This window comes from Malurus melanocephalus, unplaced genomic scaffold (assembly GCF_030028575.1).
Source record: "Malurus melanocephalus ecotype Western Australia unplaced genomic scaffold, MMel_1.1 scaffold_968, whole genome shotgun sequence".
NCBI lineage: Eukaryota > Metazoa > Chordata > Aves > Passeriformes > Maluridae > Malurus > Malurus melanocephalus.
The window spans coordinates 101,923-119,814 of record NW_026624200.1 but is presented as its reverse complement, the minus strand read 5'-3'; the positions used below and the strand labels follow the sequence as shown (position 1 = coordinate 119,814).

The 17,892-nt window shown below is 40.2% G+C and overlaps 2 protein-coding genes across 7 annotated transcripts in view; one reads left to right on the top strand and one right to left on the bottom strand.

Annotated features, from left to right (window-relative positions):
* LOC130585810 (acrosin-like) overlaps window positions 1-4,454 on the bottom strand; it is a 9,747-nt gene extending 5,293 nt beyond the window's left edge. Inside the window, exons 1-5 of one of the 4 annotated variants that reach the window (XM_057386450.1) lie at window positions 4,355-4,419; window positions 3,990-4,092; window positions 1,070-1,285; window positions 616-881; window positions 190-335 (exon numbers count right to left, since the gene is read on the bottom strand). In XM_057386450.1, coding sequence (XP_057242433.1) covers window positions 190-335; window positions 616-881; window positions 1,070-1,263 — 606 coding nt within the window. In that variant the 5' untranslated portion in view covers window positions 1,264-1,285; window positions 3,990-4,092; window positions 4,355-4,419. The other 3 variants (XM_057386451.1, XM_057386449.1, XM_057386452.1) reach the window with 3 other exon arrangements.
* Window positions 4,455-4,583: 129 nt separating this feature from the next.
* The window catches only part of RAB3GAP2 (RAB3 GTPase activating non-catalytic protein subunit 2), a 43,221-nt gene continuing 29,912 nt past the window's right edge, over window positions 4,584-17,892 (top strand). For 2 of the 3 annotated variants that reach the window (XM_057386445.1, XM_057386443.1), the window contains exons 1-3: window positions 4,584-4,763; window positions 14,085-14,152; window positions 16,445-16,568. In XM_057386445.1, coding sequence (XP_057242428.1) covers window positions 4,655-4,763; window positions 14,085-14,152; window positions 16,445-16,568 — 301 coding nt within the window. In that variant the 5' untranslated portion in view covers window positions 4,584-4,654. The remainder of the gene's footprint in view (window positions 4,764-14,084; window positions 14,153-16,444; window positions 16,569-17,892) is intronic. The other variant, XM_057386444.1, reaches the window with a different exon arrangement.

The window sequence follows — 17,892 nt, the reverse complement described above, 5'->3', positions numbered from 1 at the left end:
GGCCAAGGAGGGCCTGGGCAAGCAGGTGTGGCTGGGGAGGGTGGAAGAAGCCCCCACAGCAGTGGTGGGGAGCCGGGACTGGGAGGGTGACTGAGTGTTGGGGCAAAGCAGGTACCRGGCTGTGTTGGGGCACTGCTGCCCGGGCTGCCCGTGCTGCTGGGGGCTGAGTGGCTCATGGCACGCTCCTACCTGGCAGGTGTCGATGTTGCCCTGTGGATAACCAGCACACAAGTTGTAGACGTGGACGGCCCCCGCATACCAGTCACTGCTGTTGCAGAGCTGGAGATCAATGAGATGGACCTTGGCCTCCTGTAGGATGTCACTTGATTCTTCAGCTGTGAGTAGAGAAAGAAATGAACCCCCAGGAGCTCCTTGCCACTTCTCCTCCCCTGTCTGGGGGAAATCCCTTTCCCYAGGGTGTGGCTTTGCCTCTGCAGAAGCACTGGAGCATTGTGTCTCTGCTGCCTGCCTTTGGGGAGCAGCCCTGGCCCATGTCTGCAGAGGTGTATGTCCCACAGCCTGACTTCAGCTTAGACATTTGCAGAGGGAAGCCCAAGGCCTCTCTCTAGTTTGCTGAGTTGGCTCTATTGGCAGGAGCCCCTCTTGGGAACTGACCATTTGTAGAGGTGACACCCCAGCCAGCAATCCAGCAGTTTTGCAGCTCTGAGACTCTTAGCAAGGGGTCGGCCACACAGGCCAGCTGGATGTAGGGGCTGCACTCAACAGGCTTGTTCAGTTGCAGCAAGGCAATGTCGTTACTTATATCACTTCTCTTATAGCTTTCATGACGCAGTAGCTTCTTAATCCGGCGCACTTGTGCCCCAGGGCCTGGCTGTGTCAACTGAGTAGCCCCAATCACCACCTTCATAACGCTGATTCTCCTGCAAGGCAGATGGAGAGAGGGCTGAGASGGAGCAGAGCCAGGCATTGCAGCAGCCCAGCARCTGCCAGWCCTCTGCTTGGCAAGGCAGAGAGGGAGCAGTGCTCTKGCASGTGTGAGTGCCCTTGCACGCCTTGGGCTGGGGAATGSCGAGCTGGAGGCTGCTGGGAAGCATTGGCTTTTCCTTACTTGATCTTGTCAAAGCAATGGGCTGCTGTGAGGACCCACTCAGTGCCAATGAGAGACCCTCCACACCAGTGTTTCAGGCCTGGTAACCAGGGATGCTGKATRCTGACGATCCATGGCCAGGATCCTGCCKGAGCATCTGTGCCACCCACGATGCGTGTCATGCCGTAATCATGAGGTATGTAGTCAGACACCATGGGTCGGAGGCCACARGTCCACCTGTAAGCAGAAAGTCATTTCCATGCTGTCATTTGCACCTGCTGTGGCTCAGGCTGGAGCTCAGCCCTCTGCCCTCCCCACAAGGGCTTGCACCCACAGCAGGCCAGGGAAGCCCATGGGGTGTGTGTCTGTCTGTGCCAGCACCTGGCTGCTGCCAAGGAACTGAGGAACTGCCATGGCAGGTGAGAAGCTGTGGCCCGGTTATGGGGGACAGTTGGGCCTCCTCCAGGGAAAGCCCAAAGTGTTGCCACGGCTCTTTCCCTGGGCCTGGGGCCATTTACCCGCAGGTGTTCTGYATGCTGTGTGCCAGTCCAGCCACAGCCAGCAGGATGAGGGGTCTCAGCCAATTCATGGCTGCCAGAGRCACGAGTCAGCTGCAGGCACTGAGAGCTCCTTGCAGCAGCACAGCCAGAGCCRCAGTGCCCACAGCAGCCACACTGCCCTCAGCCCTGGGGCTGATGTCACAAAGGAGTAGGTTCTGTGTTCTGGGCACTCTGGCCTGTGGCATGGGAGTCCATGGCAGGAGGAACAACTTTGAATCAAGGAGCCACAGAATAGTTTGGGTTGGAAGCGGCCTTGAAGATCATCCAGATCATCCTATTGCCATGGGCGGGGAGGAATGGCTTGAAGTGGATCTGGTTGTCCAGAGCCTCGCTCTGGTTGTCCAGAGCCGTTGTTCTTGAACACTTCAACGGATGTGGTATCCACAGGTGCTCTGGGCAACTYGTGCTAGTCCACAGGACCCTCAGAGTCAAGAATTTCTGCCTAATATAGAATCTAAACCTGCTGTCTCTCATTGTGAAGACTTTCCCTCTTGTCGTTTCTTGGGTTGACCCTAAACAATTAATTACCTGCTTTTCATAAAGTGGAAATCTGTATGTAGCCTAATTACACATTTTTGTAAACCATATTAAAGTCTTTGATTATCAGGACCTATGACAATGCAATTTATTACTCTACATGTTAATCTGTGCTCAAGTCTTGAAAAATCAGCTTATTTGCTGAATTATTCATTGCTTTATTTTATGCTTTCATTGGTATCTTGGCCGATTGTAACTTGACTTCTTTATGCACAGCAAACCAGGCAGGCATATGAYGGTCTTACACTGTTCATTAGTCTCTAATGAAGAAAATTTTCATCATGTGATTAACACTTTCCTAAAGAATGACAAACCATGTTGTTAATTTAATTTCTTGCATGCTCATTGTTCATTCACACGACATTACTGGTAACTGTGAATGTTATACTTCTAAAATGTCAATTAATACATTTTCCTCTACAGGCTTTAAAGGGTTAATTAGAGCATCTGCAAATTCACTATCCATTCCTCTCAATTATCCATTCCTCTCAACTTTCCAACTCTGACCTTGTTTTCAAAGGGTATCCTTCCTATTGCTCCACATCATGTAATTCTATGCCTGTTCAGAAAAACAGGATTGAACAACTCTGTACTGAATTAMCACAGGATTATTCATCTGCTTAAATTCAAATCTAACCTGTGTATTGCCTGAGGAACCACAGATTTGAAATGTGAAGACAAAATGTTCCTTTAGTCACCAAGGGCAATATTATCATTGAGCCCTGATTACTTGTCCTGGTTACAGAGGAAAAGACAGGTGGCGTTTCTAGCACTGTTTAATTCAATAACCCCCACTTCATTGTAGGACTGTGGTTTCAACATGAAATCTGGAGTGCTGGAAGCACAAAGATCCATGTCTTTTTGCTGGGCACATGGAAGGRGTCAGAACTGCGTGGCTGCTCAGCACTGAGATAAAGTGCCATGGACACCAAGAGCCCCATTGCAGCCACCTCAGGTGTATTTATATAAAATGAATTATTTATTATGACACATTATAGGATAAAAGATTTTAACCAGATTTATTACACAGTATAAAGTTAAAACTACTCGTAATGYATAGTACAGGATCGTATAGTGCACTATATCGAACAAATTATATTAAAGCTAGCAAAAAGAAATAACTCCAGGCTCTCTTCAAGAAGTGTTTGTTCCATGTTGGATACTCTCTTGTGGGCACTGCCTCCTTTGTGTCCTCTTTTATTGATATTGCATTTATTACAAGATTTTCAGTAAAATTGTGGTTCCTGCTTGTGGTCTTTCCTAGCATTTTGTCCATTATTTGAAGGGGCCAGGGAAGGAGGGGCAGCTTCAGTGGGGTTGACTTTTCTGTTGGATTTTAAACCACTACATCACTGCAACAAAGTAGAACAGCTGAAGACATTAAAAAGTGGTCAGGGTAAGTTAAAACCAGTTTCTTTGCAAATCTCACAAGAGATTTTCTGCAGTTTATAACATGTTACAGTCTATGCTCTTAGGACAATCCAATTGGAGCCCACTTTGGGATAAAATTTCTCTTAATGAAAATTTCTTTTGTCTTAGAAGGTATTTAAAGACCACAGAAGAACTAGACAACAAACTAAACTTRCAGGATAACTTGGACTTTCTTGGTCATTTCTGCTTTTAGCTTACTCAAGACAYACATTGCTATTTATCACATAAAAGAGCCCTGTGTGAAAACAAGAAACTGAATTTTTATATACATACACACACACATACATATATAGGCTAGTCACGTAGGATTCATTAAAAAATTTGTAAAGTCTTATGCACAGGGGAATTTGTGTTTCTGTGGGGCCCAGAAAACAACCGTAATTCTTCCCACACATTCTTTTTTTTGTCYTTACCCAAAGAGAACGTTTTGGAGGCTTCGGATCAGCAGTCAGCATTGCACTGATGCCACCCCACAGCAAATCTCACTYATCATAATCACTGCTGTCACTCAGATGCCTAAGTGTCCAGAGGAGGAATAGAAATGGGTTGACATTAAACCTAAACAAAAGCTTTGTATTTGCAAGAGCAATTAAGAGTGAAAGAAACCCTGTTCTCACTAACCATTAGAGGTGTTTTCTRTTCATCAAAGAAACATGGGTGTTTTGGGCCATGCTGGCTCATCAAYAGGCCTGGATGGTGAATCCAGCTGAGGGAGTTGGGGYTGTTTAGCCTGGAAAAAAGGAGTTTCAGGWRTGACCTCACCGCTCTCTACAGCYACCTGAGTGGAGGTTGTGGGAACGTGCGCGATGACCTCTCTTCCCCGGCAACCAGCRACAGAACAAGAGGAAATGGYGGGTATAAGTTGGACACYGGGAGAAATTTCCACACAMAGTGTGAYGAACCCTGGGAAYGGACAGCCCAGGGGCGCGGTGCGGTCAGCGCTCACTCCCTCCCTCAGCACCGCCCCTCGGTGGCGCGGAGCCGCGCATGCGCCTTGGCGGGGCCGCGCCGGGGCTGAGGGAAGTGCGCGAGCGTTTCCGGGTTGGGTGGCGGCGGCGGCACCACCGACACCGGGAGCATGTCCTGCGCCCTCGTCCCCTTCGGCCACTTCCAGGACCTGGAGCTGACCCGCGACTTCCTGTGCCCGCACCGCCGCCAGGGCAGCGCCGCGGCCGGCAGGGAGAGCGGTGAGTCCGGGGCTGCTGGGGCCCGGCGCGTGTGGCGGGGCTGTGGCCGCCCCCGAGTGGCCGCCCGGCCGCGGGACCGTCCCTGCAGATCCTGCGCTCGCTCGGTCCTGCGCTGCCACCCCCCTGCCCGCTCGCGGGTGGCYGTGTTCGCCGAGTGCTCGGCATCGCTCCTGCGGTAAAGGGTCTGTGTCTCGCTACAGCTGCCACTTCTTCACCTGCAAGGTCAGATTTTCCTGGCGTCCGGAAGTTTCAGGTGCCCAGCTGTTCTCTGGTGTCACTCCTTTCCACGTGGCGTGGAGGTGAAGCTGTTTGGCACTGACCCTGCGTGTCCCAAACTTTAAAAGTTGTAGGTTTCTTGCTGAGAGTGCAGTTGTCTGAAGACGCTCTCATAAAGACAGTACACGTTGTGTATGCAAGGTTATCTAAGAATGCAGAACGTGCTGAAATTATGCTTAAGGTTTAGCTTGGCAGCTTAAATTAAAAGACAACAAATCTTAAAGCAAGTACAGTTTGAAGTTGTGAACCAAGTTTCTGTTGTATGAGGCAGTGCACAGTGCAAGCTGAGCTGCCTGACACAGAAGCTGTGTTCTTGTGGCCAGGACAGACAGCGCAGGGGATTGAAACACTGCCATGTGTTTGTTACTGCCATAATGTGTTAACTGTGCACTGTATGTATACGTATATATAGATAATTCCCCCTATATATACAGACTATATCTAGCTGATGTTTTTTGCTTTCTGGCAGCACTAGGGAGGGAAAATGAAGAAGTTAAGGATGATGCTTGTAAAAGGACTCGCAGCTGTAGATAGATAAGAGTTTTGAGAGGAAGATATCAAGRTGCTTATTTTGAAAACTTRAAATGGCTGTGGGGGAATTAYCAGATGGGAGATAATAGGATGGWTTGTGTTGGAAGTGACCTTTAAAGTTATTCTAGTTCAACCCCCCTGCCATGAGTAGGGATACTTTCCACCWGACCAGGCTGCTCAAAGCCCCATCCAACCTACCTTTGAACACTTCTAGGGATTGGACATCCGCAATTTCTCTGAGCAATTTCTCCTAGTGCCTCATCTTCTTAGTTATTAAAAAAAAAAATCTTCCTAATATATGGTATAAATCCGTTCTTTCCCTGTTTTAAACTGTTGGCCTTTGTCCTGTAATTACAGGTTCTGTTAAAAAGAAGACACAATGGTTAAAAAATTTAAAAGTACGTTATTTGTTTAGATAGTTAATTTTGTGACTAAAACTTCTGTGTGCAAAACTTTTGGTAGAAAACAGTTTTCTGATGCTGGTGGTGCTTGTCCTTTAATAGTTCTCTGAAAAATGYGTAACAGGTTCCATATGGCTTTTTTTTGGTATCATCTGCATCTAAAGGAGGGATTCTGGAAACAGAAGGCTTGTTCGTATATCTTGAATTCTGAGTATAAAAGCGAAGGATTGGAATGTGTTYGTGTTTCTAGAAGTAYGTATGGAAAGAAATTWGTATTTTACACTTRTTTGATGGTGCATGAGAGTCATTTGTGTAAAATAGCTTGAGTGTTTTAATGGATTAGATTTATCAAATGGCAACCATAAAGAGAAAAAATCTACCAAAATGATAGAAGCAAACAAGATACATGTTCCAAAGTGTATTGCTGTTCCTTTTTAATGAGAAGCTGTATTCTGGACTATTTTTGTAGTTGCTTATTCAGTCATTGAGGCAGAAGTGAGTGWTTTTCAAAATAATGCTCATTTAGATTCATTGAAATCTTTTGGRTTTGTGCCTGTAATTTTTTTTGCTACCACAGCTGTTTTCATGGTTCAGGAAAAAGAAATGTAAATATCAGCAAGTGAGAATTCCCAAAGTGGTTTAGACTTWAGATTGTAACTTAGTGATTTTGAAGCAGAAATTGTTGGTGTATTTGTGTTTGATGAGGTCAAAGCGCTGCCACAACTTGCAGAGGTATCTTAAATTAGAAGTGACTAAATTGTGKAGTTATCGTGACTTAAAGAAGCTGGGTTTGGCTGTGTGGAACCGGAGATTGGTTCCTCATTAGGCTTTTCCTTCAATTCTGCTTTGCTGCTGCTTTGTGCTCTGACAGCTGAGCAGCCAAAGCTGCAGGGCTGTTTTGTAACTTGGGCTGCGATCTGAGTGCTGAATCCTGCAGTTACTGCCTGTCTCTTGGTCACCCACTGTCCTTGCTTGCGTTGGAAATACTTAATTCGATTTTTCATGCTCTCTTCCTTTGCTTTTTTCACCTACACACTAATCCATTCATTTCTTTTAGTAAGCAAGTGACTTGTTGCATGGCAGTCCAAAATTGCTCCCTTTTCTCTGGTATGGTTGTTGCCTACCTTGACTGTTACATTGCTCACATGTAAGAACTCTTCACTGTAAATAAAATTTAAGTGAGGAATTGTGAGAACACACAACAAAGCTCTGCTTCTTGTGCTGTGCACTGAGGAGAAACCAAGCAAGTTTTTCCTGGTTTTATTTGTTTTTTTAAGTGTGTGTTGCACTTCTATGGCACAAAGGGCCAAGGCAAATATTTTTAACTAAGCAAGATATAAATAAATGCTTTTTATCAGGGAATGCCTTGGTAAAAACTCTTCTGTTGTCAGAATGTACTGTTTTAAAACAGTTTAATAAGGTTGCATGTTTTAAAACTTGGATTTTAATCAGCTTTTATGTTTTTACTCCATGGAAAAAATAAAGACTAAGGCTAGTAAGTTCAACAGAGAAGATATTAATTTGGTTTCAAATCAAGCTTTAGTTCTAAACTTAAACTGTGTTTATTTTCATATAAACGATTATATAAATACCAGCAAACACATGTTAAAACTATAAGGATTTTTTAATTTTTTATCTGAGGACCAGCAGATACAGTAGCTTTTTTTTTAAAGCTATACTTCATTTGTATGAAAAACCTTGCTAATATTAAAGGTTGTAGTTAAGTGAAAAATGATGGCTAACTTAGGGAAATAAATGTATTAAATATTTTCATTTTAAAAAAGCAGATTGGAGTTAACAACTTATTTTAGTCACAATTTAATGTTTTAGGTGTTTAGTAGATTTTTCAAGAACTCCTGTCAGGTTTTGGATAASAAATGTTTTTGAAAAGGTGCCTCTGGGATATTCAATGTGTGGTGTTTAGGAGTTTTAGTAGAGGCTGTAGGCCTTGTCTTTTTTTGTTTCTTAGTCATRGAGCAAAGAAGTTTTTAATGCTGTTTTTCTTTGACCATATTTTGATTCTAACAGAACTAACCAAAATATTTTCTGTGAGTGTATTTGCTCCAATAAAATTTATGGTGATTAATGTAAAAGCATTTTTACAGTAAGATATTAAATGAAGAGAATTTGCTTGCTTCTGAAAATGCAAGCACTATACATTTCTAAATCTCCATGTGATACCATGATTTTAATCCAGTTTTGAAGTTAGATGTCTTTAGTTTGAGTAAAAAACTGGTAACTTATCACTTTGTATTCAACATAGTATATTTCATTTRTATAAAAATTAATCTGATTGTCAATTTCAAATTCAACTTGAAAAGGCTTATGAAAGTGTTGCATATAATAAAAATACAGGTGTAGGTAACTAAAAAAAAATCTAGATTTTTGTTCCAAGAGGACTTGATTTTTGTTTTGCCTTTCTTTGTACAGGTAAGCATTTAAACACATTTAACAAGATCATGGAAAACATCCTATCAACTACAACTTCACTTATGGGTTTTTTTTTGTAGCCCAACAGCCTGTCTTGTTTGTGCAAAGGATACACTTGTCTAGTAAACTGGGGAGAAAAAAACGGTGTCCTCCTCCTTTGACCCTTGKGTGAAGTCAGTTTTGCAGGTGCCTGTTTCCTGCTCAGTCCACTAAACACTGGTAGGGTTTGAGTGCTTGATGCTTGAGTTATGCAATCATCTGTTAAAATTGCTAATAATGTCCTGCTGAAATAATTTAAGAAATATTCACAGACTGCTTGTGCTGACCACTGATYTGCCATGAAGCAAAATAGAGCTGCTTTTTTATTGCCCATATCAGAATAACAGGTTGGGCTGGATCTTGCCTCACGTGGTTTAGGTAAATAAACCTGGTATTACAGAGTAAGCTGATTAAAGATGCTTCTTATGGAGTTGCTATATCTTTATTCTTTGGAAAAAAAAAAAAAAGGTTTGAGTGCTTTTTCATATTTTRATGAGCAGGACTAAAACAAGCATGAGAATTTAAGAGTCTGGGAAGGGTAGTGCTGCTAATGAGGCACAAATCATCTATGGAGCCTGAGCCKTGTGGTGTCTAAGTGGCTCTGAAAATTGCTGTTTTAAATGTGCAAATACTGGGAATAGGAAGTGTTTGCATCCCATTTAATTTGACATCTTGCTGTGTTGAAGAGGTTTTGGGCTGCTGCTGGCTGGATCAGAAAACAGCTGCAACAGTTAACTCTGTTATACAGCTGTCTAAAAGGCATATATGTGAACAAAAAAATCCATCTTATTTGCAAAATGTGATAGGGCTTTGCAGGCATGACAGAAATTTAGCATTCAGAAACTATTTAATGGATGTTTACCTGAAAAGAGCAGAAAATAGAGCAAGACAGATAACATTTTCTATGATCTTTGTAAACTGAAGAATTTAGCTGCCATTTATTTACAGTGATGTATGTCTCTGTTCTTCCAGTATACTCACAGCCTGAACTGCGTATTAAGTAATTTTATACACTTGATGATCACAATTCAGTGACATACCCAAGTAGAATTGCTGCTTGATAAACTTTGGGGGTGTTAAGGCGAAACAAAAAAAAAACAGTTCTTTCTTGGTGTGCAGGTATTTTTATTTCCCAGATGTGTTTATCTGCTGTTATGTAAATGAAATTAATAAGGAAAAAAGSCAACAAACTCAAACTTGACCTTGAGAGTTCCCAAGGAATATCTACATTTGTGATAGTGAGTGTTTTCTTACTCAGGGGAAGAAGAAAGTTGACCCCCTCACCTGAGAGTTTGCTCAGACCTATGAGGTGTCACTTTGCTGCATCTTTTCACAGTAGATGTGACGACTTAAGCCTATCAGAAAAGCTTCTTTCTGAAATCCTGCCTTGTTATGTTGATAGCAGCCTGAAAAGTGCACTTCGGCCCAGTTCTCTAAACATCTTTGGAGTTAYACATTTTACTTCATCTGGATCAGCTGATGTAATTCAGGAATGTAGAAGGCCAGGCTTTTTATTCCAGAGTTGCCGACAAGGTTACAATGAAAAAAATACATTACAAAATGAAATTCTGGATTGCATTTAGCACTAGGGTTGTTGTTAACTCTGTCTGTATCAATCTCATTGAATCAGTTATATATTCCTATTGAATACTCTTCTGACAAGCTGTTTTTYATTGCCTCTTTAATCAGATCCTCCCTTTCCAGATTGTATTATTTACATTTAGTAGTCCTTTCTTTCAGTTTTCATGTAAAATGTTGTTCAAATATGCAGTATGTCTGAATTGGGTTACATCTGTAGTAGTAAATACATCTCAGATATGTGGAAGAGTAAATGGCATACTCTCATATGTGACAGAATGGTATCAGAGTACTTCATCCAAATTATCTTCTCAGATGAGTTTTTGCTGGTTTAACACCTCCTTCAATGCACAACCTTCATTCTTTCTTGCTCTCGCTTAAAGCATTGTTTGCATCTGAGAAAAAGTGTGGAATACTATATTTTGTATATAATCTGATTCATTTGTTTCCTGTGGGCTTTGTTTTTTTCTCTCTGCTATGTCAACTTTGTTTTTGAAGTTGAGTTACAATTGTAAGCTATGGAGCTTTGCAGTATTACTTTAAAAAAATCTATGTAGGATCTGGATAATTTTTCATTCAGTCATTTTTTATTCTGTTGAAAGCAACTGTGACTACCTTAAGGAAGAAAAATATTCAAGTGGTTATTTTTKTGATTAAGAAACGAACTTAGTTTGAATGCTTTTGAGTTTTTTTTCCCCACTTAAGGATGTCTGAAGTGAGAAGAGGAAACAAACTTACAGCTAGTCTCAAGAGAGGCTTCCTAGTAATGTTGGCAAAATAGCCTAATGTATTTGTCAGTCTCCATGTCTTGGCCTAAAGAGAAAAACTGCATCTATTTTTTCTGTTATTATGTGATCCAGTGGTATCAGGATTGCACTAAACATGCATGAAAAAAAGGGCAAAATCTGGAATATTGCTGCTTTATCCAAGCAGGGAAAACTGTTTTTAAGACATCTGTTACTAGTCAAAGGTAGAGTTGAATGGAAATAGAGATTTGTGCAGGAAAATTTGGTTTTTAAAATTTTTTCCCAAAGAGGGACTGGAGAAAATGATTGTGTTTCAACTGTTTAGGGCTTGCTTAGGTATTGGTTACTAGATAATGTGTTACATTCCACAGTTTTTAGTTCTAATCTGTAATGTTACTAAAGGAAATRGTGGGGTATTTCTTAAAATCTTCACCATAACAGAACTTGGACCCAGTGGACTTGGACTCTCACTGGACCAACCTTATCAAGTGCTGGTGGGTGGGAAAGGCTGTGAAGCTGGCAGCCTCCATGGAATACTTTTTAATTTGTTGGCACAGGTGAATATCTGGTGCTTTGAGTTACTTTTTGATAGTGTCTCCTCCATGCCTTCTCTGATCATTATTCCAGAGATTGTTTACTGTCTTGCTTCACTATTCACTGCATAGGTGAAATGTCTAAATAATAAGCATAATGTGAATAAGAAAACAATTTTAATTTCATTTCAAAAAAAGAAACAATATGTGGAAGAAAGACAAGATGGATGCAGGGGCTTGAGAAGCACGTATGATAGTGCATCTTGTGATGGCCTATGCAGTGTGGAGGATGGATGTGAAGGAGCAAGCTTGTAAACCCTTGTAAGCTGGAGGAGGTGCTGGCTTTGCAGARTGGGTCTGCAAAGGTTCCAAAAGACCTGCGTTTTCAGTGGATCTGCGTCAATGGAATGGTGACTCACYATTACATCATTTTCCCATCTTTTTTTCATTTATCTAGTATCATCCCAGGAAGGTGACAGCTACCATGAAATTATAGTTATTCACAGTGGCAGAAAGAATCCTCACAGCTGCAGTTTTRTGTTGTGGGTGTTCAGTCTCAGAATTGAAGTGGCTGAGGTTTCTTGGGAAGGTTGRTCTTCTCTGTGCTGTAGGGAAGGCATTGGCCCTAACTATGTTTCTTGGGTATGGTTGTTTCTCTCTAGACCGTGGCACATGGACAAATTTCTTTCCCCATGAATTTTATAGGAAGGAGATTTTTTTTTTGTCTTTGAGATAATAAAATGCAAACAGAAGCAGAGTTTTATTAGCTATCCTARTCTAAACATTGATGTTAACTACTGTTTTCTTCTTGTGGTTACTATATTCAACAGTATGTGGCGTAATTTTCCTTGTATGTACAATGGAAAATTTTCAGCCTCAAATACAAGATGACACTGACCCTTGGAAGCGTGTTGCTTATGTGGTTATGTCTAAAATAACTGTGCARTTATATCTGTATTGATGGTGATGATGCAGTAAAACTGTCTGACTTGCCCATTTTTCTGATGGTACAGACCTTTCAATCACACAAAGTTAAAATAGAGTGGGTATTTTGTCTTCCACAGTCTCCTAAAATACCTGCTCAACAGCGTTGGTGTAAAGTTTTTGGCTTAAGCAAGTTTTTTTTTTTTGTCTTTTTTTTTTTTTTAAGGTTGTCTTCATTAGGCATACAGAAGATTTTAAATCTGCCTGAACGGAGAGGTTACGGATTGCTGTTTTGTTGTTAGCCTTTCCTTGCTTGGTGATAACAGAACTACAAGTTTTTAGACCAAATAAAATTGTTCTTTATACAAACCTTGTTGCCTATACTGTTTGACCGTGCAAAATGGTAGAATCTTGCTTGCTTAAAACTAAATTTAAACTGATTTTGCCATTATGTTTGAACTTGTTCTTAAGGTCAAATTTGCCATGTCACCAGTTAATGGAAAAACTCCAGAGAAATCCTTTTGAAAGAAATTCCAGAAGTCTTATTGATGCTACTACTTCAGATTTCACTCTAGTGCGTACTTGGATGGAAGTCAGTTCTTGGCTTTGGTACTGAACTTGAGTGATATTTATTGAGGGTCCTATGGTGGCAGTGTCTGAGAATTGTACATCTGCTACTACTAAATGCCTTTGGCTTTAAATTTATGTCAAGTTCTGTGTTTTAGGTGAAAAAATTACCTCTACATTCACTCTTATAACTAGGAAGTTGGCCTGTCTCTATGAATCTTGTTTTCTCAGGTGTTTTGAGTATTTTGTGAGCTTGTGGTTACATTGAGGTTTCTGAATGACATAATTGAAACTGATCAGTATCTCATTAATTTTCCTCTCTCTTGTCTTGAAATGTGAAYGACTGAGGTCCTTGTGCTCATTTTCTTATCAGAGGCCAAAACTTCAGCTTTTGCTTTGCTGGTGCTGGTGGAATCTGCATTATTCTGGGCTCAGATGTTTTGTGGTCACAGATTAATATCCATGTACCATTGTTCCCTTTTGAAATGAACTTCTGTTGCTAGTGGCTGATCCTGTAATTAATTTAAACTGGATGWTAATCCACATTACAAAAGATACTTTACACATGTGTAGAAATACTGTCTCATAAAATTGTGCATATGTGGTTCATGTGSTTACAGGTTGTCTTAGTAAAGCATCTGGGGGCATATACAGAAAGTTCTGAGGGATTTTAGGAAGCCTGCTGTGTCTTTTCCCTTTGTAGCCGCCTGAAATGGACAAAATGTGGCTTTTCTTGTCTTTGGAGCAGTAATAATTCCATAAATCAAACTAAGGCTTAGATTTTGCAGTGAGATTTTATGTCTCTATCTGCTGGAGAGTTTYTGTAAAGTAGACACCTAGGCTTTCCCCCCTTATGCCCTCTTACTGTATAAAACTACAGATGTGTCTTAGCTCTCTTTTCCATGAGAATTTCCATGAGAACCTGAGAAAAAAAAATTTGCTTGGATAATTTGTTCTAGTGGAGAACAGCCCTGTTGAATGATCAGTGGCTGTTGTCTCAGGCACTAAGATAAAGCTTGTCCACAGTTCTGGATAGTCTGTCAGAATTAATGTGGCATAGGGGGTGTTATACCTATTTCCAGTTTGTACATRGGGTACATCTTCTGTTATTACTCTTTTGTAGTGTCAGAAATGGAAGCAAATAAAATGCAGATAAATAAGACTCTTCAGAGTTCTATCAGTAGAACTCCTTTAGTATCTGCCATGAAAAAGTCTGTAATTCATTAGCGAGGAAAGGAAAATGATAATTTTCTTGTCTATGCTGTATTCATGTGACAAGTCTTTTTTCACTTAAAGCAGGCAAATCAACGAGCTGGGAAGATGGTGGCTGGGGAGCCTGGGATGAAGCAGAATTACAACAACCTGTAAGTTTGTATGTATACATATATTGCTAACTTCCCTATTATAGAAGACTTTTCCACTAGTTTGTGTGTGTGGTATTTTTATCTCATATCTCTCTGTTACCTGGGGAAGCAAGGTCTTGACCTGTATTTTGAATGTGACTGCTTGTTTGTCCCTTGCTCCTGTAGTTTTTTTCTAAATATAACTTGGACGTTACCTATTGTGATAATTGCTCATATTYTTGTGTTTTTTTCTCACTGGAGTATACACAAATCCTGTGCTGCTGCAGCTGGGGACATCTTTATTCTCCTATAGATAGCCAGAAATAGTAGGACATGGCAGTGAAGTTATAATTATAATGACTTAATATAAATTAAAAAATCCTGACTCATGAATTACTGGCAMAGACATCTTCCTAAGGATCATTAGTGCTCCTTTTATGTTGTGATGTATGGATGGTGTTACAGGAGGATTTAAACTACCTGTGTGGGATGGAACAACACAGTTGCTCTTTAAAGGGGGAAGAATATTCCTCTGCACAACTGAGAGTAGCATGGTTAGTCTGTTAATAGTTTGCAAGGCTAAGCCTTCTAGCTAGCAGCTGATTTCATGAGATGTCAGTGAAGCTGTTTGTAGAAACCCTTTGCACCTGAATGAATCATCTCAACAGAATTAATTAATTCCATCAAAGAGCTCTGAGGAATCCAGACCTCAYCTTGCTAACAAACCCCTTATCTGATGTCTTTTTCTCAGTGTGTAGGAAGGATGCCCAGGTTGTTGGGCAGTATCCTTGTGACTATTCAGCAGGGAAACAGATTTTTCAGCTGAGGCGACAGACAAATTGAAATGAGCATGGTGTCTCCCRGGGATGAATCACTGACGCTGTCAAGAATGACAGGTGTATAAAAACTTTTAAATAGGATGAGTACTCAGCTCCACTATAATTGCCATGAAATGAGTGTGTTTCTCAAGCTACATCTTTGTTAAATGTGCTGTAATGTGTATAACTTCCTGCATGAGGGGAGCAAATGCTTGGTTTTCTACCTTTGTTGTAATTTGATAGAACCAGCAGGCATTTMTAAATTGAAACAGTTTAATTTTTCACTCTTTTCTTTAAAATGTCACGCTCTTCTGTCAGGTAGTTCACACCCTTCTTGTGTCTTCTACTTACATGTTTTCATCTCAAGTTACCATTGATTCCAGGCCAACTCTTCAGAAAGGGTTTGCTGTCATGCACATAGAAGTTATTCTGTGTAGGAGCATATAAATACAGGAGTCTGTGTGTCTGAACACGCAGCAAAATGTGTGCAGGAGTCTAGCACACAATTGAGAATTATTAGTGAAATATAACAATGAATTCCGTTGTTATAGCTCTTAACTCTTGATTTACATTATAGTTGGTGAAAAATWTATTGTTTATTGGAATTACTTGTGCCCTGGACAGGTATCTATTTCATGGAACATAGCAAGGCACTGAGAAGGCACTGAAAATGAAAAAAAATTCTGTTTTTTTATAAGGTGTACTTTTATGGAACTGATTAGTTATTTTGAGAAATGTTGATGTCTTTTCTTAAATGTAGATTTTAATGATTCTGTCTTTCACCTTTAAGTAGTTTCTTTTGACAAGTTCAGTGTTTTTCCTGTTTTAACTCTTGCTTAGCTTATTTTTGTAGCTGGTATAAGGTGGCCATGTTTTATATCTTTATATTTCAAGTTCTTTGTTTATGCTTACAGATAATTTTAAATTTTCTGTCTGAAATACTGTTGTAATTCCTTTTAATCTTTAGACAAGCCTTTAATTTCTGTTTCTTTTTCCTCAGTCTGAATTAAAATTTAAATTAGTACAAGGCTTTTATTTGGCTTTTGCTTACGTGTTTTTGCACATGATACATTTATCTCGGTCATGAGGTCATGCATGTACCTACTTAATGCTGGTAAATGTRTGAGCTTGGCTAAATTGTTCATTTTGAGYRTGAGTTAATTTTTGTAATGAGAGTAACTGCAGASRTTGTCTCTACTCTCTAATCAAGGATTTTAAAACTTTAAATCTCATTCTCTTAGTGTCTCTTCGAAAGATGTTTTTTAGTAGAGCTAGTGATGAGTACTTCTTTGTTTTCTGTTTTGTAAACACACAGTGCAAGGCTGATGTATTTCTCAAGGGCTTTTCATGCAAGTTGGAGCTGAAGTGATGTGGTCAGTAATAAAAAGTCCATTCAGCRCTGCTATGGAGGGCAAGCCAGATTGTTCTCAAGAGTCTTGCAAGCTCTGCTGTGTTTAAAAATTGTTAAATACATTGACTAAAGCTTTACCTATAGGAAGAAGAGGAATCTAATTCCAAGAACCAGAGAAATTACTGGCTTCAGGACTGTGTGTTGTCCTTGTCACCAACCAATGACCTGATGGTAATAGCTAATGAACAGAAAGCAGTCTTCTTAGTGTGTAAGTATCCCTTCCACTGAGTGTTTATGCTAGGACACTTTATAGTACCCAGAATGAGATTTGCCTCACTCCCTTCTGTTATGCCCCAAGTCATATCTTCAAGAATTTTGGAGTGTTTTGTAGTACACATCATGCATTTTCTAGGTGCTGCTTGTCAAGTAAGTTGCTTTGTCTTTACTTCTGAGCTGTGTTTTGACCTGTGAAAACTATTTTGTCACATATGACTCATATGTGGTATAACTACCCTGTTGTTTTAAAATGCTCAGAGATACTGGCATTAATTTTTTTCAGTAAGAAAACAAAAACTTATGTATTGGTTATAGCCATTAAGAAATGCTTGACCTTGTTTTACTTTTCCCTTAAAAATGACCTGAGCCATAGAGTATTAATGTGAATTGTTTCTGAGATTTTCACCTTTGATAAAAAAATTCTTGAACAATGGGTGAATTCCATTGTGAACAATGGGTGGCTTTATGTTTTACTCTAAAGTAGGGTTCTGGGAACTTTTGAAGATATCCCAAATAATATAGAAGCGCTGGTCAGCCAGCTGCTGTTTATATCAGTGCTGTTGTTTGGAGTTCCTGTCTATTGACAGCTGCAGTGGGTGAYGTGAGCATGATGAATGGGAACATCCTGATATGGGGAATATGACATTTTTAAAACAAAAAATCAGACTGTTGAAACTCAGACTTGTATAACTGGGCTGATTGCATTGAGTTGTCATACTGCTTTGTCATTCTCAGCAAAGCTGTGTGTTCCAAACCTTCAGTAGACTAGTTGCTAATTTATCATCAAAAATGAAAAGATAGCAGCAGTCCCCATAAAGTTSTTACTGGATCAAGTATAAAGTAGTGATTTAAATAACTCACTGGAGAGCTGCCTCTGATGAACTGCACAGTGGCAACTGTCCCACATGGGCAGAAATGTCCCTGTGCCTCAGGTTTTAGGTGTCAGACAAATSGCACACAACATTAACTTGGTTTTGGTTATCCATTGACACCTGAGAGTTAGACAAATATCAGCAGTAGCAGCGCCCTGTGAATAACGAAGTATGGTGTCTTATAACATCAAATCATGATGCAATGATTAAAGATTGTCAGATTTAATGTGGGACTTAKGTTCTTGGCAGTTAAAATTAAAATTTTCTATTTGTTTTAGCTCATGTTCAGTGATGTTCCCAGAACTTTGTCCTTGCTTCATRCTTCTTTCCTAAGGATTCCTCTTTCATGAGTTGAACCTTTTGAAATGTGATGGATTACTGTGTAAATATTTTTAAACAAATCTAGGCATTTCAGAATTTTAGTGGTRTGTTCTTCTATGTAAA